Genomic DNA, 20876 nt, shown 5'->3' with positions numbered 1-20876 from the left:
AGATGAGCTGATTACGGTCCTTTTCAACTCACCCAGCAAAAATTGCCATCTCCGTCTTTAAGAAGGATTAGCAGCCACCATCTTTTAGAGGTGCTGTGTGGTCACCCCTCCCCGTCTCCCCTTGCCCCGCAGCCCCTGAGGTCAGTCAGTCAATCGTATTAAGTGCTTGCTGTGTGCAGAGCACTGTACTAAGCGTTTGGGAGAGTACAGTATAACAAACAGGCACATTCCTTGCCCGCAGTGATCTTTCAGTCTAGAGGGGGAGGCAGACATTAATATAAATGTCTGCTTACCTCATTTTCTGTCTGAAGCCAACCCTGCCTCAGAAGCAAGGTGCCTCGAAGTCAGAAGGAGAGTTTGGTCTGTCAGAAGCAGTGACAGGGCTGAGATTTCAGAGACGTTTCCTCTCCGATCAGGAACTCTTCCAAGAGGACACGGTAGGCCTTTCCACATTATCGTTCAGCCAAAGGCAGATTGATTGCAGCAACATCTGGGTCGAAACCCGAAGGAAAATTTCATAGAGTTCCCGCGCAGCTGGATGAGCTGTTGAGCAAGCTCTGAATCCAAGAGGGAAGTTAACAGCCAAGGCCTGGAGTGGTTAAAGTTGAGCCATATATAAACGGCATGTATGTTCTCAAGTGCCACCCTATCGCTCTTTGGAATCGTAGTCCTCACGTTGTTTGACCATATGACCTACCTGAATTGAGCAGGGTTGGAAGGCAAAGTGTGCTTGGAAGTTACAGACCAAAGCAACAACTGCGGACATTCACAGTGCATTTTTACACAATGAGCAACACTGCGGACTCTTTGATAATAACAGTGAAGCAGTACTAGCTACGAATTCCAACTCCAGCAATTGGTATGATAGCCTCGGGAAGACTACTTTCGAAGTCGGGTTCATATGCAGCTGTTAATTTTTGGTTTTGAATTCAGCAGGAACCCGCCATTTGAATTTTAGTGACACTCTTAGCCTAAAAAGTTTTCACGCGGCTTTATTTGGAAGGAAGTGCATTTCAAATGTCTTCCAGTCTCACTGAAGCAAAATGCCAATAAAGCAGTTTTTGACTGCCAACAGCAACTGTTGAGATTCAACACTGATTTCTGTCCCTTGAAGGTTTTTTGAACCATCCCTGTGAGATGAGTTCCCAGATTAATTTGAAAGCAATGGGTTGGTCTTTCTTTATACAGTTCTTGTTCTAATTCAATTTCTGCTCAAAGACAAATCATCCCATAAAACTCAACACTAAGAACTCATTCACTATAAGCCCACGTAATGGGTTTTTTGCAAATATTTGCAGCACAAGTCATTTTGCAACTTGCTTCGTAAGTCTGGATTTCATTTCATACTGTCTTTTTAAGATAGAGCAGTATTGTGGCTTAGAATGCTCTCCTGGAATTGAATTGAGAACATCATTCTTGCAGTTTATCACTTTCAGAGCTATCTATTGCTTTCAGACCATCTTAGGTGGTAAGAAGCTTGAATGGATTGAAACAGAGGTTGAGAGTTCATCACAACTTAGCAGGGAGTGCCGATCTATTTTTCCAGTAACCTTCAATTTCCCAAGTGTTGAGAGGGATTGATAAGAAAGGGGGTGACTAATTACACTCCATCTGCCCTCTCTGTACTGGTGCTGCCAGAGGGAAAGTACTTACCAAACTGTAAGCATCAGAATGAGAGAGAAATGAAGATGAAGATGTTGTATTTGAAAACTCGATCTTTTTGAAAATGAATCCAAAGCATTAGAAAAGAAAAGAAGGGGTCCATGAGTGTTTCAAATTTTGTTGCAGGAAAAAATCAATCCAGTGGCCCAAAGCCTTTTTCCAGCACTTGGAAAAAAGGGAGGGATGGTGGTTGGATTGAGTGGGAAAAAATTGGATTTTTGGTGTGATGCCTGGTGTTCTGGGAAGGATTTTTGCATTTAGACTTTGGAGTTAATTACAAGAATTGTAAATTGCCCAAAATGCCTTTGTATGAACAAGTCTCCTTTGAAGATCGTGGGCTCTGGTCACTGTTATTACAAGTGCTTAGTTCACTGCTCTGCATACAATAAGTGCTCAGTAAATATGATTGATAGGACTCCCAGGCAAAAGAGGAGAGAGGTGCTGAAGGAAAAACAATGATATGCATACCCCTTAGGGCCACTTAGGGATCAGTCAGTGTTACTAAAGTCACCTCTAGGTTGAAAACATTGTATAAACTTTAAGTATTGTATATAGTATAAAAAGGAAGTCCAGAGAGGGAATCATTCTCTTGCTTTCCCTTTCATCCTTCCCTCTCAGTTTCATTTATACCTTATCCCTTTTCTTTCACCATCTGGACTAAATTCCAAATGGCCAAGTGAGCATCATTTACTTTAAAACTTATCATGATCTCGTCAAAAATCCTGAAGTGGTGGTGCATTTTGAAAAGACCAGTATGTGTCACAATTGGCTGTGTATCTAACTCCTTCAAGCCACTGAGAGAAAACAATCAGTAATGCATCTCTGATTCAGGAAGAGGGCTATTATTCTAGTCTTGAAAATGAGCAACTGACACAACATCCAAACAAATGTGACCAGCCGAAATTGCAGAAATTATTGCCATAAGTAGTTAAGTTTTGGAAAATCCGGAGGAAACAGATAGTTGCTTTCTGGATATTAATGTTAAAAGAAAAGGCTCCGAGCAAACCCTTGCAGTGGACTCATTGTTTTGCAGAACTGAACTGAGCTCCTTTGAGAATAAATAATTCTCTTTTTTCAAAGGATGCTAATTGTCATCGACCTCATTCAGGATATAATATCCAAGGATCAGAGAAGGGGCAGTGTACAAACCCAATCTGTTGCTTAATAGTTCTGTTTAAATTTAGTCACTATGTTTCTTTGGGTGGATGATAAGAATTCATTTGACAGTATTCAAGGTATTATGTTTTTCAATTTCTATGTACTCTGACAGTGGTTGCACCACTATTGTCTTAGATCATCCTTCTTTATTTAAATAGCTTCTCGCTTACATTTTCATAACTTCTGTTTACTAGAACTTATATCAGAAAGGAAATAGAGTAGGAACCATTAGGACAAAAATACATCAACGTTTTTTGCATGAAAATAAGACATTGCTGTAGATGAGTAGAAAAGTAACTTTTCTGAGTAAATTCATATCTCACAGTCAAAACAGAACTGAAATTGTGTCCACATCTGTCAAGTAAATATGTTATTTCCTCTCATTTTCACAGTATGCTCTGAGAAAATAAAACAAGAAATGTGTTTCTATTAATGCATTTCTGTTGTTGCTGTAACCAAGGTTCCATGGATACATTCATGGAGAATCTCACTAAGTTCATTTTAGCCAAAGTTTCTCTCTCTCTCTCTCTCATCCACCCTCTCACTCATTTTCCAGGCCTGTTATTAGGAAGCAAGATTAATTGGTTAGGGTTCATCCTTTTCCCTTCCAGAATTGCTCTATTTCTCAGAGGCAGGGGGAGATGGCATCAAGAGAGGTCCACATTTTTGAGAAATGAATGTGGAAAATATTTGAAGGAATATGTGATCACTGCAATGTGTTGAACCAATGCTGTTCTCTTGCCTAGTTCTTATTCATTACTAGAATAATGAAGGACTTCTCTGCAGTTTTCTTGCTATTTCAGAGGTGGGTGAATTTCCACAGTACTTATATTCAAGTGCAGTAAGGTGTTAATCTGCTGTATTTTATAAAAGATGGTTAGAAGCCGTTCCAGCCCAAATGAAGTAAAGGACATAATTGAGTATGTGACAGTGAGAGAGAATTATGTGTAGTGAATACCTTGATTTTCCAGATGGGAGAAAGATGCCAAGCCTTAGCCCCTAAACTGAATTTGAGTTCTTTGGTAAAACAAACAGAAAGAAGTGTTCTCTCTGGGTCCATTGTAACTATAGCAAATGAATTCAGGCCGACATTCAGCTACCTCTAGGGAGGGACTCTCCCAGTACTTCTTTAGAAGCTTCAAACTATTCAATGAAATAGAAGCAGGATCATGCCAAAATTTCCTTCTGGCCTTCTGTGGCAAGGCCAAGAAAGCAAATCACGTGATCAAAGATCCAGCCCCGGCTTGACAGTAAAAAATAAAAGGGAATTCCAACCCAATTGGCCTTTGGCCGAAGGGAATCCCGTCCCTGTTGATTCTTTGGCCTTAGGGAATCCAGTCACCATTGGCCTTTTAGCATAAAGCATTAAATAATAATAATTGTGGTATTTTTTAAAGTGCGTACTATGTGCCAGTCACTGTACTAAATGCTGGCATAGGTACAAGATAATCTGGTCAGACCCAGTGCCTATCCTTCATGGAGCTCACAGACTTTACCCCCATTTTACAGATGAGGTAACTCTGGCACAGATCACATAGACAAATAACCGAGCAGGGATTAGAATCCAGGTCCTCTGACTCCCAGGCCCTGCTCTTTCCACTAGGCCACGCCACTTCTCTAAAGAGGCAGTATATGGGAATACGAGGTTCTGAATCCCAGTTGGATGCTCTTTGACTGTAGACAAGTTCTTCACCTTTCTGGGTCCTGAAATTTTACATCGGGGAAATGGGTAAAATAGCCCCTTAACTTTTAAATAGAAACAACTAACCGAAATGATTTAAAGGGGCCACTAAAATAGAAGTGTGGAGCGTTGAGTTGATGACATACTTTTTGCTCTCAGGTTGCCTACACGATTTTACACAAGTGGTTTTCCACTCTGCTGAGATTGTCTGTGCCGGGGCGGGGGGCTATTTCTACAAGTGGCAAATAGCCTGGCTGTAAAAAAAAAAAAATAGTTTTTTAATAAATCTTATTGGTAGCTGGTATTTTTTGTCACAAATTCCGGATTGTGTTGCTGGCCTTTTTGAGCTTTTTGAGAGTGTTATTTTGTACTCTCTCGTGCTTAGTGCAGTGCTCTGCACATAGTAACTGCTCAATAGATACAGTCGATTGCCTATCTTTGAGTGATTTGCCAACCACAACACATAGATCTTTTGTGACATCTGTCAGTCAATCATCAGTGGTATTGAACACCTGAATGTCAGCACTGAAGTGAGCACTTGGAAAAGAACAGCAGAAACCAAATATAAGCTCCCTGCCCTCAGGAATCTTACAGCGATTGGGAGAGAAAAACAAATATAGATAAAATTAGTGGGAAGGGGAGGAAAAACAAGGGAGAGTGCCAGGATAAAGTATCAGAATAATTAATTGGGTGTTTAATCGAATATACATTAATGTTTAGGATGGGTATGAATATACAAGTGTTTAAGAGTGGCTTTTGGATCAGGGTGACTCTTGGTGTTTAGAATTAATCAGGGAAGGCATCTTGGAGAGGGTGGGATTTTAGGAGGACTTAATAATTGTGGTACTTATTAAGCATTTAATACATGCCAGGCACTGTACTAACTGCTGGCGTGGATCAGGTTGGACACAGTCCCTGTCCCACATGGGGCTCACAGTCTCAATCCCTATTTTCCAAATGAGATAACTGAGGCACAGTGAAGTCAAGTGATTTGCCCAAGGTCACACAACAGACAAGTTGTAGAGCCAGGACTAGAACCCATAACCTCTGACTCCCAACGTGTTGCTCTCTCCACTGTGCCATGCTTGAGGAGAGTTGTGGCCTGTTGAATTTGGTGAGGAGAGGGGAGTGCCAGAAGGGGAGAACAGCCGACTGACTTGTCAATTGCTAATGGAATTTACGCATGAGTGAATATTGCTTCAAAGAGCCAGTATGCCAAATTCAGTAGGGAGTCCAACTTGGGAGAGAGTATTTTGAGTGCTAAGGGCTTGGGGTTGGAGTTTTCAGTTAGAGAAGGTGTTTTGTAATAGAGCTTTGAGATATGGAGTAGGATGGTAGAATGATATTGAATGATGCCAGTGATAGGTTTTGGAGAATGGGGTTTGCAGGGAGAGTATTTTCAACCTCAGGATTTGGGTGTTAGACACTTCACTGATTGTTCATAGTCATTTCAGCAAGGAAGATGCCAAAAGCTTGCATTTCAGGTGATGTCACTTTGCATAAGTAGTTCCTCTTGGTGCCCAGAGGCGGAAGAGAGACTACCAGGTTTACGAACTCGGTAAATGAAACAGGATAGCCTCACAAACAAAAAAAAATCAAAAAACAAATCCAAATCTTTAGGTCCAAATAATGGTTTTGGTTGCATCACGTGCCTCATCTAGATCCAGCCCTGCTAGATAAATATTAATATCCATTCTAAAGCATTCACCTTACTAAAGACATGCAAAACATTTCCTAATTTTCTAATGAATTTGTCAACGAAGCTATTGCGATCGAATGACTAGTTCACATATAATATTCCTACGTTTAAGATAAATAGGTTTAGATCTGGCCAGGAAAGCTCATTGGGGGTGGGGGTGGGGGAGATTGTGTGTGTGTGTCTTGTGTAGAAACAATGTCAGAGATCCACTGACAAATGAACAAAAATGCCATGAAAGAGAAAATGATCTGTGCCCTCAATTATAAACATACTATCCTCATGAAAGTAGGCTGATCAGTAAAATTAAACATGATGTGCAAGTATTCAAATATTCCTATCTTTGTATAAATACTCTTGACATTGCTCATAGCAGAGTCCTGATAGTACACAACACCTATTAAATCCCTTGGACTGTCATAGTATCGCATGGTTAATTTAAATTCCTTCTTCCATTTTTTCCATTCCCGTGCTGCTTCAAGCCCAAGATAAGGTACCTTATCTGAGTAATAGACATAACTGTAAAAGTGATATTTTTGGTGTGGAATATCTGCATCTGGAAATTTCTTGCCTAATTACTGTGCTTGATATTTAGTACTCTAATACTGGAGAATTTACCTGAAATCCTAAATGGACCAAGGTGTTCAAGTGTTCTATAGAGCGTAATCTATGTCAAATGTCAGTTCTAGGTTTCAGTTTCAGTCAGTCATTGGCTCAGTCAGTCAATCTATATTTATTGAGCACTTATGGTATGCAGAGCACTGTACTAAGCACTTGGAAGAATACAGTGCAGCAAAGTTGGTAGAAACGAACCCTGTCCTTAGTTGTTCTTCTCTAACTGTAAGGTCCTTGTAGACAGTGAACATGTCTGTCATGTTGCCTAGTGGATAGAGAATAATAATGTTGGTATTTAAGCACTTACTATGTGCAGAGCACTATTCTAAGCACTGGGGTAATCTGATTGTCCCTCGTGAGGCTCACAGTCGTAATCCCCATTTTACAGATGTGGTAACTGAGGCCCAGAGAAGTTAAGTGACTTGCCCACAGTCACATAGCTGACAAGTGGCAGAGCAGAGATTCGAACCCATGACCCCTGACTCCCAAGCCCGGGCTCTTCCCCGAGCCAATGGGCATGGGAGTCAGTAGGACCCGGGTTCTAATCCTGTCTCTGCCACTTGTCTGCTGTATGACCTTGGGCAAGTCACTTAATTTCTCTGTGGCTCAGTTTCCTCCTCTGTAAAATGAGCCCCATGTGGGACAGGCTGTGTCCAACCTGATTAACTTGTATCTATCCCAGTGATAATAAAATGCATGGCACATAGTAAGTGCTTAACAAGTACCATTTTAAAAAGATCTGTTATACTGTACTCTCCCAGGCATCTAGTACAATGCTCTGCCCATAGTAAGCACTCAATAACTATGATAGATTGATTGGCCCAACACAGCAAAATTATTCCAGAGACAATTCAATAAAAGGCACATCAGTGTTGAATTGTCAACTGATATCCCTTTCAGATTAGGCATCAGTAATGTTTATAGCACTCAAGTTGCCCAAATCGTTTTAATTAAAGTAACTTAGTAAGGTCAAAACTCTAAAATATGAATCAGCCTGAAATAAAAAGGTGCTATTTTATGGAGATTTATCTACTCTATTTCTCTTGAGCCTTTATTTTTCTTCATTTGGGCATATTTCTTTTTTTTTCCTGAGCCTTTATAGTTCACAAAGTTGAAGGTACATTACAAGCTGAAACTGCAAAAACATAAATTTTTTTAGGAAGATATATCACAGAATATCCCTGAGAGAGATTGATATTGTCATCATGACCAGCAACTGATTCAACAAACAAACTTTCCAGACCTGTCAGGAGAGTTTTAACCTAAACTCGAGCTCCCAACCACCGATGGGAATCAATTTTTAATCAGTAGAGGTGAGCACTCTTAAGACGGAAAAACTCACATCCAGGAGCAAGTACTATGAGTGAGAAAGTTGATGATCAAAGAAGGAAATGAAAATGTCGAAATGAAAGTGGTAGTTTTCCAGTGGGGATTTGTAGCATTTAGTGAAAAGGCATTTAGGGACCCTAAAAAGTCCCCAAATACATGGTTCGTTTTGGAGTTTATTCCAAAAGATGATCATTCTCCCTGGCTCATGCCTGAATGGCGTTTCCAATTACACTGCCACCCATTTGCATTCAGATTGTCCTCGCCAAGAACCTTTATAATCCATCCTGAAAGGAGGGCCTCAGTCTTTTCCATTATAACCTCTTCAGGAGATCCCACGTTTGACCTTTCCTAAAGCAGTCGTGTTTTCCAGGTCATCAGTTTGCTTATCAGTGAATTTTGGTGTGCACCCCAACTCCTAATAGATAAAACACTTTAAACTCAATCAATCAATCAAAGAAGTGTTTCCTAAATTCAGATGAGCACTATACTGTCCTATATGCTATGGATGTTACTTAAACAAGGCATGGAGAGGCATAGTAGTTTAGAAATATCAGTAAATGTGTCGCAATCAGTTTACCATGGGGAAGAAGGGGGGGGGGGGGGCTAAGAAGTGTTTATGTGTGTGTGTGTGTGTGTGTGTGTGTGTGTTTGGGAAGCAGCATGGCCTAGTGGCAAGAGCTTAGGCTTGGGAGTCAGAGGACGTGGGTTCTAATCCCACCCCCCCCCCCACTTGTCTGCTGTGTGATCTTGGGCAAGTCCCTTAACTTGTCTATGCTCAGTTACCTCATCTGTAAAGTGGGGATTAAGACCGTGAACCCCATGTGGGACAACCTGATTTCCGTGTATATACCCCAGCGCTTGGAACAGTGCTTGACACGATTGAAGCGCTTAACAATTACCACAAGTATTATTATTATTATTATTACATCCAGCTTAGAGACTTGTTAACCTCAAGAAGCATTAAAGTAGGAAACAAAGAGGCAAAAATAAATGAAAACAGGTTCAGTCAATCATTCGACGAATCAGCGGTTCATTCAATCATATTTATTGAATGCCTACTGTGTGCACACCACTGGACTAAGCACTTGGGCAGAATGGCAGAGTGGAAAGACCACGTGCCTGGTAGAGAAACTGGCTTCTGATCCCAGCTCTGCCACTTGCCTGCTCTGTGACATTGGTCAAATCACTTAAATTCTCTGAGCCTAAGTTTCCTCATCTGTAAATTGGGGATTCAATACCTGTTCTCCCTCTTCCTTAGACTGTGAGCCCCATGTGGGGCAGGGACTATTTCCAAACTGATTAACTTGTATCTACCCCAGCACTTAGAACAGTGCTTGGCATACTGTAAGCACTTAATAAATGCCATAATAATCACAAGCTTGCAGTCTAGTGGGGAATTTACAGTCAAGATAAATCCATATCAAGGAAAATAGTTTTATGGAAACTAAACTGGAAAATTACTTAATACAGTGTGGAGACTATAAGGTGGGACAAAATAAAGGGGAGGCAAAGAGAGAAGAGTAGCAAGAACTGATGTCTTTTTGCCTGTTTACTTGTGATGATGCCTGTCTCCCCTCATACCCAACCAGACTGTGAGCTCGTTGTGGGCAGGGATTGTCTCTCTCTATTGCTGTATTGTACTTTCCCAAGCACTTAGTACAGTGTTCTGCACACAGTAAGCGCTCAATAAATATGATTGAGTGAATGAATGAATGAAGAACTAAAAGAAGTTAGAGAACATGGGGTTGGTGGTTAACCGCAGTTAGCGCTCTTATGCTTTGTCGTCTCTGGCAGGAAGGGCTGGATTCACTCTATCCTTGAGGTTATACCCCCGAAATAATTGAAGCCTCCGGCTAAAAACGGGCTTGGGTTATTGCTGGGAACCTCAAAAGACAAGACCATGCGCAAGCATGAAAAACTGAGTTTAGTGGATGTTAATAGAAGACCAGGTGGCACTCTAATTCCCCAGTTAGCACCTCAGGACAGATGGTACAGTTCCCCTTGGTGCCAAGTCTCTGTCAGGAAGTCTGCTCTGCAGCTGTCGACAGCTCCTGGAGGAAGGCGATTGGTCTGTGTTGTATCCGAAGCTCTTTTGCAGGTGGTGGTGGTCCTCGATTTGCCGGGGCAGCCGCATTTCCTCCTCCTCCTCACGTGGCCCTCTTCTAGTGAGATGAACTTCCTTCACTACCCTCTATAAGAGCCTTCTTAACGCCTGTCTATGATCACGCTAAAGTGATCAGGTGGTCCTGACGATTCTTCCCCACAGACTATTCTTCCCCACATAAAGGGACAGGGCAGAGGAAGATCTTCTTGTGCTTAACTTGGTTTGGCCACAGAGTGGAAAGAAAATCCCATGATCCAGGAATCCTCCTCCTTCCCTCAGCTCTCTTGCTCCCCTTCCCCGACCCGGCTACCTCCTGCTAGCCAGCTCCTGATGACTTAACCTCTCTGTGCCTCAGTTACCTCATCTGTAAAATGGGGATTAACTGTGAGCCTCACATGGGACAACCTGATTACCCTGTATCTACCTCAGAGCTTAGAACAGTGCTCTGCACATAGAAAGCGCTTAACAAATACCAACATTATTATTATTGTAGGCAAATCTCCTCCAAGAGCCTTCTCCGACTGAACCCTCTTCTCCTCTTCTTCCAGTTTCTTCTGTGCTACCCTGTTCTCCCTTCCATCCCCACGGCACATATGTTTATATCTGTAATTTGTTTATACATTTGCATCTATTTTTTGTCAGTCTCCCCTTCTAGAATGCTAGCTCATTGTGGGCAAGGAATGTGTCTGTTGTTATATTGTAATAATAATAATAATAATGTTGGTATTTGTTAAACGCTTACTATGTGCACAGCACTGTTCTAAGCGCTGGGGTAGATACAGGGCAATCAGCTTGTCCCACATGAGGCTCACAGTCTTCATCCCCATTTTTACAGATGAGGTAACTGAGGCACAGAGAAGTTAAGTGACTTGCCCACAGTCACACTGCTGACAGGTGGCAGAGCCGGGATTCGAACCCATGACCGCTGGCTCCCAAGCCCGGGCTCTTTCCACTGAGCCACACTCACCCCACTGCTACTCTCCTTGTACTCTCCTAAGGATGTAGTACAGTGTTTTTACACAGCAAGCGTTCAATAAATACGAATGAACGAATGATGTTCAGAGGCAGGTAACAAGGTGGGAGAGTGAAGGAATGAGGAAGAGGACATATGGTTTTCCAAAGCTCAGTGATAATTGTTGTGATTCTTGAAGGAGGAATGGGTCTCAGGAGGGAGCAAAAGAAGGGAATTTGGAAGGTGCCCTGGTAATTTTCCTTCTGACTTTAAAACCAGGGGGAAGAAGAACATGAATTTAGCCATGGTTGAATGTAAATATGTAACTATAAAGTAAAATTACCCCTCCTTCCTTGCTTATAAAATAAGAGATTTTATGTGTAACTCATCTGTTCAAATGATGCTGTGGGTGTGAATTTTCAATAAAACTGAAGCCCTGCCCCCGAAGAAATATCACTAACCTCTGAAGAAGAGCAGATCTGAGGGACATCTGCATGGGCTGAAAGCTGGAAGAGATCTGATTGGGCTGAAAAATCTAGACCCTGATATAGCCCATTCCAGTCTGCTCATACCCACTCAGCATCAGTGGCTCCAGTAACAGTAGTAATAAAGGTATTTATTGAGCTCCCCCTGGGTGGAATGGACTATAGTAAGCACCTGAGAAAGTACAACAGAAACATAAGACATTTTTCCTGCCCCCAAGGAGCTTACACTCCGTTAGTATCCATGACTCCATAGCCTAAAATAATCAGTGAATGGTATTTATTGGGCACATACCTGTGTGCAGAGTGTTGTGCTAAGTGTTACCTAGCTTGGTTTGGGATTAGGGCAAAATCAAATGCCACATAAAATACCAAATCAATCAGTCTATCCGTAGTATTCGAGCACTTGCTGTGTAAGAGTACAACTTTTTAAGATACCTGGGTTTCGTAATCTTGTCGGTGTTTGAAGAATGCTCAATTGGCACTGTGCTAATGACAGCGATGATTGTCATCTCCAGGTCACTGTTCAGAGCATTTGATGAATGTGACTGACCAGCAGTAACTCTACAACGCTACAGGTTCCAAAGGAAGATTTTGAGCCCTTTAGAATGGCGAAACCTCCATCACATTAGCACAGGTCCCCTGCTTTGGGCAAGTCCCACCTTCTGGACCGTAAGCTCCTTGTGGACAGGGAACATTTCTACCCACTCTGATCTTTTGCTCTCTCCCAAGCTTAGCTCAGTACAGTGCTCTGCACACAGTAAACGTTCAGTAAATACCATCAATTGCTTCGGCAACTTACGTTAACTGTTTTCCCATGGCCGCCTCAGATTTCAGCAGACTTGGAATGTTCCCAGGGTGATCTTTTGGGCACATCATAATTTACTCGACTTCGCTTAGTCAGGCTACACGCTGGCGTTAAATGGCCAATATACGAGTCACATCTATCCGCAGAAGGGGATGCAGAGGCTCTCAAGCATGCTATTAGCAATCCCCAGTCCCCGCCTGGCCTCTTCTTTCGGTCATTAATATTTTATTTTGTGGTGACATTTTTATGAGACAAATGAGGTTAAAAAAACCAAGACCAAAATAACCCGGACAGGTTTCCCTGAGTGTTTTCCTTAGACTCAGTTTATAAATTCTGAAGCCGGCCAGGAAAGTAATTAGCAGTGTAGATAAGGGGCCACCTACGAACAGATCCGTTTATGCAAACCTGTATACATGAAGTTGGAATCTAAATTTTATTTGTGAGCCACAAACATTTTTGCAGACCATATCTCTACTTTTAGAAGATAGGAACCTGAAATACATTTTGAAAAGGAAAATCCTGTTTGGGCAAGAAAAAAATTCTCTTTACTGATATCAATCATTACATTTTCAAGACTAATTTTAAAAGATTTTTGTGAGTGTGAGAGAAGACTTTCTAAGCAAGTAGATAAGAAAATCCCCAATGAGTTCCCAGGGAAAGGGGGCTTAAAATGCTTCTAGTAATCCTCCAGGAAACTCAATAGAGGAAGTCCATCAACTGGGTAAGGTGTGGATCCAAGGACGTGAGACATGATTGGTTAGCGTTGAGGGAGAGTTAGGAAGATAGAACAGCTGGATGAAGTTCTCAGTCGAGGCCAAAGTAAATATCCAAAGGTCTGAGGTATCCTGGGAGGCCATTAGTTTCTTCAGATCAGAGCAGGAAACTGCCTGAGAAAAGGTGCAAAATTCTTTTGTTTGGCGCTTGGTATTTGCTGTCAGACAGGGTTTTACTTTGATCCAGAGAAATCAAGAACCAATTTTGGAAGCTGCGCAGTCTAGTTGAAAGAGTACGAGCCTGGGAGTCAGAAGACCTGGTTTCTCATCCTGGCTCCGCCACCTGTCTCCTCTGTGACCTTGGGCAAGTCACTTAATTTATCTGTGCCTCAGTTACCTCATCTGTAAAATGGGGATTAAGGCTGTGGATCCCTGTGTGGGAGAGGGATTGTGTCCAACCCAGTTTTCTTGTGTGTACCCCTCCTCTCACAGCCACTTGCTCCAGAGCTATTACTCTCCCTTCCCACTTCCCAGTCTCTTAAAACATGATTTAACTGAGCTGTGGAACTTTGTAATTGAGCTGGAAGGAGGCTTGGTGTTTGTCGGAAGAATATCAGACAGAAAGTCAGCCACCGATCAGTCTGTGCCGGACAGATAACATCCTGCTAAGAAATATTTTGCCTTTCTTTACTCCTCTCTCTTTTAGCAATTCCAGGCAGCCCTTCCCACGCTTCTATTCTTAACATTCTGCTCTTATTCATTTCATCAGAATTCTGTTCTCATTTTCTTTGGGTGACCAGGCTCAGAACTTGAAGAGGGAACAGGCAGGGACTCTGAATATGTGAGTAGTAAAGGGCTTGCCCTTCCTGGAGCAGCCAAGTGGCAACTGAGATTCTCTTCCTTTATTCAAATGGCCTATAAGAAAATGTACTGATCTGGAAAACAGTGCCCCACTCTTCTAGGATCTGCACTCTTGGAGCTTTCTCGAAGACTGACAGAAAGAACCTGGAAGTGAATGGACATTTACGGATGAGAGGAAAAGAAGAGAGAAGTGAATGGGAGGGAGGTCAAAAGCCATAAGGGCATGAACTTTAGATGAGAGGGGTTAATTATGCAATGGTGGAGCTCTCAGTAGCCAAGGAAAAACAATATCTGAAGAATTTCTGGATCTGTTTCTGTGAATCCTTGTCATCCCCCTCAACCAGACATTTTTTTTTGTATTTGTTAGGTGCTTACTATGTGTCAGGCACTGTACCAAGCACTGGGGTGGATACAAGCCAGACAGGTTGGACACAGTTCCTGTACCATGTGGGGCTCACAGACTCCATCCCCATTTTACAGATGAGGGAACAGACACAGAGAAGTGCCCAAGGCCACACAGCAGACAAGTGGCAGAGTTGGGATTAGAACCCATGACCTTACAATTCCCCAGGCCTGTGCTCTATCCACTATGCTATGCTTTGTTTCCCCTTATTTGAGTGTCCAGACTGTATAACAGTGTCCTAAGTGCTGTGGCGTCTACAAAGTTTAGTTAGAAACCACTCCGTGCTTAGGCTGTTGGCCGCTCCGTTGACAGTTCTTTGAATGCACCTTACACCGTAGGCCCGGCTGTGGTGTTATCTAAAGAGTTGGGTTTTCTGAAGCCCCTTGGCTCTCTGCCATCAGCCATTCTACCCAACTTCTGGGGTTTCATCTGTGAGATTTCACAACAGGAGTAGGGCAGGGACAGGAGATGAGAGTCTTTTCCTCTTTTCCCTCTCCCTTCGAAGTCACCCTGCCTTGCTTCCTTCATTCATCCCCTCCTCCCAGCCCCACAGCCCTTATGTACATATCTGTAGTTTATATTAATGTTTATCTCTCCCTTTAGACCCTAAGCTCCTTTGTGGGTAGGGAATGTGTCTGTTTATTGTTCTAGTGTACTCTCCCAAGTGCTTAGTACAGTGCTTGACACACAATAAATGCTCAGTAAGTATGATTGAATGGATGAATGAATGAAAAGAATCTTTGCAGCAGCTGCTATTGGATACTGAGCAATGTAAATGCAAGTTGGTCTTTCTTGCCGATCAAACCATCAGGGAGAATCATCTTTCCTAGAGAGTAAAGGAGAGCAGATTATTTATGCAGGCAGTTGGTGATATTTATTGAACCCTTACTGAATGGTAAGTACTGTACTAAGCACTTGGGAGAGTACACACAAGGAAAACCCACGCTTCCTGACCTGGGGGCTCTTTGAGAATGTGCTAAAAGATTGGTTGGGAAAGCAAATAACGTAAATGCTTTGTTTCTACGATAATGAAAAAGAGGTAGGCAATGATCCAATTAGGCGACTTTAGAAAAGATTCCAAAATAGTGATGAAGACATGAAGGATGTGGCTGCTTCCATAAAAGGGAAATGTGCTGAAAGAAGAAGGAATTAATTTATAATCATTAAAAGGAAGAGATCATTTGATTTTTCACCATAGGAGATCCGAGAGGTGATAGAAGAAAAATCAGTGTCAAGTAGGTAATAGGATTAGGCTTGGCCTAATGGCCAGAGCCCTAAAATTGGACAATTTAGCTTGGATTTCTTATCAGTTAAAAAAATACGATGTGGAAATTGATTTTTCCTCCAATCATTATAACAAGAGCAAAATGTCTGCATCTTCATTAATTATTATTCATTCATTCATATTTATTGAGTACTTAGTGTGTGCAGACCACTGTACTAAGCTCTTGGGAGAATACACAGTAACAATAAACCAACACATTGCCTGCCCATAACGCGCTTTCAGTCTGAAGCGGGAGGTATGTGCTATGGTCAAGCTTAGTTGTTGTGCCTTTGTCACTGAAACTCTTGTCATTGTAATTAATCACTCTTTAATCTCATTTTTCAATGAGAGATCATTTTTGGAAGACCAGTACACACTTTGCAGTTTGGTTCCAGGTTCCACAATGTAAAATGTAAAACGTGAATGGAGGGTGAGCTTTCATGTTTGTTTACCAAAATCGTAAATATTGAAAAGGGTTTTGAAGTTGTTGTCTTATGCTGTCGAGTTGTGTCTGACCCATAGCGATGCCATAGACACATCTCTCCCAGAACGCCCCGAAATAGGAAAGGGAAATATTTGGGATTAAATTTGAGGAAACTGTAGAAATCCAGACGTAAAAAAAAAACAACAACAAAAACCTCTGCACTTCCATTAAGAATCCTTCTCTGGAAACACACTCGGCTTCAGTAATAGAAAACTAAGAGTGAAAGCACTTTTGTACTTTCATTTCAGAGTGCAGTAAATAATGGCATGAAAGAGGCTGCGTGTGCCTTTCAAAGAAAATTGGGGGTTAAAGGTGGATTACATTTTAAAAGATATACATTTTAAAATGGTAAACATTGAGACCGATAGTTCTCACGATCAAGTTAGCGTTTATCGTGTGGAGCACAATTCTCACTCGAGGGAGCGAGGTGGTGACAGGCTCACATATTTCCATGATGATGTGGCCAGTGTGGGTTAGGAATGAGGGAGGAGAGGTCTCCTACCCAGTTCTCACCCACGTCTGCCTGTAACGGTCACAGCATTGAGTGCAGCCTGGCATGGTGGATAAGTACGGGCCTGGGAGTCAGAGGACCTGGGTTTTAATCCCGGCTCTGCCACTTGTGTGCTGTGTCACCTGGAGCAAGTCACTTCACTTCTCTACGCCTCAGTTACCTCAGCTGTAAAATGGGGATTAAGACTGTGAGCACCACATGGAACATGGACTATAGCCAATCTGATTAATATGTATCTGCCCCGGCACTTAGTACAGTGCCTGACACATAGTAAGTGCTTAACAAATGCCATTTGAAAAAATGCATAGATGTGGGGGTACTGCAGTGGGTAAGGTAGGGATGAGGTCAGTAATAATAATGTAATAACTTAATAGTTTCAGTCTTTGTTGAGCACTTACATTGCCCTGCACTATATTAAGCAGTAGAGAAACAGCGTGGCTCAGTGGAAAGAGCCCGGGCTTGGGAGTCAGAGGTCATGGGTTCGAATCCCGACTCTGCCACTTGTCAGCTATATGACTGTGGGCAAGTCACTTCTTCTCTGTGCCTCAGTTACCTCATGTGTAAAATGGGGATTAAGACTGTGAGCCTCACGTGGGACAACCCGATTACTGTATCTCCCCCAGCACTTAGAACAGTGCTCTGCACATAGTAAGCGCTTAACAAATACCAACATTATTATTATTAGATACAGGTAAATCAGAGTGGATACAGTCCCTGTCCCACTTGAGGCTCACAGTCTAGAAGGGAGAACAGGTATTGAATCCACATTTTACAGATCTGGGATCTGAGGCACAAAGAAGTTGTGACTTGTCCAAGGCCACAGAGCAGACAGGTGGCGGAGCCAGAACTTGAACCCGTGACGAAGTTCTTTGGGGTATTCCAGGCTAACTCCTATTCTCTGTGCAAGAGTAGAGGATGCCCGGAGCTCCAAATTTGAAGCAGCATGGCGTAGTGGATAGAGCACAGGCCTGGGAGCCAGAAGGTCATGGGTTCTATTCCTGGCTCCGCTACTTGTCTGCTGTTTGACCTTGGGCAAGTCACTTCACTTCTCTGGGCCTCAGTTGCCTCATCTGTAAAATGGGGATTGAGACTGTGAGCCCCTAATGGGACAGGGTCTGTGTCTAACCCAATTAGCTTGTATCCACCCCAGCACTTAGTAGTGCCTGACCCATAGTAAGCGCTTAACAAATACCACAATTATTATTATACTGCTGGACACGATTTGGAGCCAGTGGGACAGTGCTTGAGGGATGGTCATCTTAATCTTCTCTGAGCCCGGCATGTTCATACAAGCGGGGAAGACACCATTAGGGGCCAAAAAAAACCCCTTTTCTTCCCTCTGTGCCCAAGAAACAGATGTTGGGTCACCAGAAAGAAAGCCTCAACCTGTCGAGTTTTCAGATATTTCCCTTCAGACTGCAAGCTCATTGTGGGGCAGGGAAATGTGTCTACCACCTCTGCCAGATTGTACTCTTCCAAGCTCTGGGTACAGAGCTCTGCACACATTAAGCGCTCAATAAATATGATTGATTCTTTCAGATAAAAACCATTAAAGGTCTTTACTCAGCAGCCACAGAGAACTTTACAAAGAGCTTGGGAGAGAGCAATAGGAGAAATTGACATAATTCCTCTCCTTAAGGGACTTAGGTCATAGTATATGAAAGGTGGAGACAATCTCTGCCCCCACACAAAAACAAAACCAGACAAACAAAAAACCCTTCTGGATACAATGTAGATAATTGTGGAACACTGAAAGTTAAACGGTCCAAGATAACTGGTCTGATCAATAGCGTTTCCCTTTCTCTTCTCCATGTTCTATCTTCTGAGCAGAATAGCTCCCTCATTTTCAGCTTTTCTCCCCAAGGGTCAGTCTTGGCTTGAGAGGGGAATACTGCAGAGCTCGGCTTCCCATTCTGATCAATCGCTGGCATTTACTGAGCACTTCTGGGTGCAGAGCACTTTACTAAGCTTGTGAAAGTAGAAGCCAGTAAAGTTGGTACACATTTCCTGCCCACAAGGAGCTTACAGCCTAATGGAGAAGACAGATATTTTTTAAAAAATACAGATTATAATGGGGATAATGGGAAGTAGAAGAGGTATGACTTTCTCTAGAGGAGAATGTCTTCAGGTTTTATAAGTTCCTTCGGTTGACAATAATTTTAGATGTCGAGACGTTAAGCAACAGTATTTAACTAGATGCATCTACCTCTGTTTTTCATTAACCTTCAGAAATGAGAAGTACTGAAAGTTTTTCAATTGTCTAGGTTACAAGGTGATAACTTGCAAGATGGAATAGAGGAACCTGTCCAGGTCCTTCTTAGCCCTGTGGAAGTGGCTCCTGATCCTACAGGTAAGTTATAGTAATAACGATTTGACGTGATAATAGTCATGTTTAACATTATTGAGATTGATTTAATGCTTCTCCCCAACACCATGGAACTCTTCTCAAATAAGCAAGACCCAAGAGGTGGATCTTGAACCAGGACTTGAAAACGAGCTCCGTCATTTATAACACACTGTAAATCCTGGCCTTGTGAATCCAAAGCAGATCAACTCTGATTCATCGCCTCTCACCTGCAGACAATTGAAGTTATCTTATCCTTCCCATTTACAACTGGGAAATCAGAGAATGGAGGTTACTGAGCTGTAAGGAGTTTTGCGGGGGTGTATCTGGATTCACCAGCCCTTCCATGGTGGAGTTCATAAAGGGATTTCAGATACTCAAAAAATGCTGGATTAAGAAATACTCTGCTTTCCGAGATGAAGCTTGTCTCAACCCTGGCCGTTTTTGGAGATCAGAGTTTCTTCCCGGATCAATCAAACAGAACTCGATGCCCCGATTATCTTGTACAAAGGCTGGCTAGTGATGAATGAAGTTGCGGATTGAGGGGCTTCTTAGATACCTGTTCTCCTTCTCCCTTAATTGTGAGGCAGAGCACAGCACGTAATATAGTTCTTGGCACGTAGTAAGGGATTAACAAATACTGCTATTTTATTATTTGAGAAGCAACGTGGCTTAGTGAAAAGAGCATGGCTTGGGAGTCAGAGGTCATGGGTTCTAATCCTGTCTCCGTCACTTGTCAGTTGTGTGACTGTGGGCAAATCATTTAGCTTCTCTGTGCCTCAGTTCCCTCATCTGTAAAATGGGGATTAACACTGTGAGCCCCACGTGGGACAACGTGATTACCTTATATCTACCCCGTGCTTAGAACAGTGCTTAGCACATAGTAAGCTCTTAAATACCATCATTATTATTATTTTTTTTTATTAGTTTAACCACCGGAGAGTAGGGCAGAAGCTTACCTTCACTGTAAGCTGGAGAAGGGGGAAGAGAACATTCATTCAATCATATTTATTGAGCACTTACTGTGTGCAGAGCACTGCACTAAGCGATTGGGAGGGTGCAATACAACAAACTTACCATGTCAATGAAAAATAGCAGCATTTGCACAGATTCCACATGTTTCTGTTAGTGTTTACAGTTCTGTGGTGACTGTCAACCAAATTAGCCAGGATAGAGTATCAAAATTAGCAGAAGAAGCCATTTTGGAGAGAAGGAACAATGGCTAATAATTATTCTTTGACTAGTCAGTGCACCTCTGGCCATTTTGATTTCACTTCGAGAGAGAATCACTGCAACCCTTTCAAATCTAACAGGGTTTGTATTTTGACATACTACATATGGTTCTAGGCACAAAAATACAAAACAAATTTTCAGTTCATTATTTCAGTTTGAATTTTGAATGTGCATTAAAAAAAACAACTACCTGCCATCAGTTCAGAGAAAGAGGTGTGTCTTGGAATTTATTGACCCCTGCAAGGTTCAGTGTCCTGTGCTGAACACTTGGGAATGTGCAACATGTACTAGACATATTCCCTACCAATAAGTTGCAGAGAACATCTTCCACAAGTTGTCTATACTAATCTTAAAAATTTCCTGTGACAGAGGTGTCCAAGTCCTTTGGTCACTCTTCAGTCTCTACTCTTATAATAATTATGGTTTTTCGTACTGTCTGCCAAGCGCTGTGATAAAGTGCTACAGTATGTAAAAGATAAACCAATTAGACCCATTTTACAGAGGAGGAAATTGAAGCTTGGAAAGTTTGTTCGTCAGGATCACCTTCTCAGGTCTTCCGACTCAGGAAACAAAAAA

The 20876-nt window shown here is 42.2% G+C and overlaps 1 protein-coding gene across 5 annotated transcripts in view; it reads left to right on the top strand.

The window, feature by feature from the left end:
* The window catches only part of C7H8orf34 (chromosome 7 C8orf34 homolog), a 217370-nt gene that overhangs the window by 134615 nt on the left and 61879 nt on the right, over positions 1 to 20876 (top strand). For all 5 annotated transcript variants that reach the window (XR_005660181.1, XR_005660180.1, XR_005660179.1 and 2 more), the window contains exon 9: positions 18988 to 19073. Coding sequence is in view for 1 of the 5 variants with exons in the window: in XM_039912501.1 (XP_039768435.1) it covers positions 18988 to 19073 (86 nt within the window). In the remaining 4 variants the exon portion in view is untranslated. The remainder of the gene's footprint in view (positions 1 to 18987; positions 19074 to 20876) is intronic.

Source organism: Ornithorhynchus anatinus, chromosome 7 (genome assembly GCF_004115215.2).
Source record: "Ornithorhynchus anatinus isolate Pmale09 chromosome 7, mOrnAna1.pri.v4, whole genome shotgun sequence".
Lineage (NCBI taxonomy): Eukaryota > Metazoa > Chordata > Mammalia > Monotremata > Ornithorhynchidae > Ornithorhynchus > Ornithorhynchus anatinus.
Note: the sequence above shows the minus strand (reverse complement) of the source record. Positions and strands in the feature narration are given on the sequence as shown.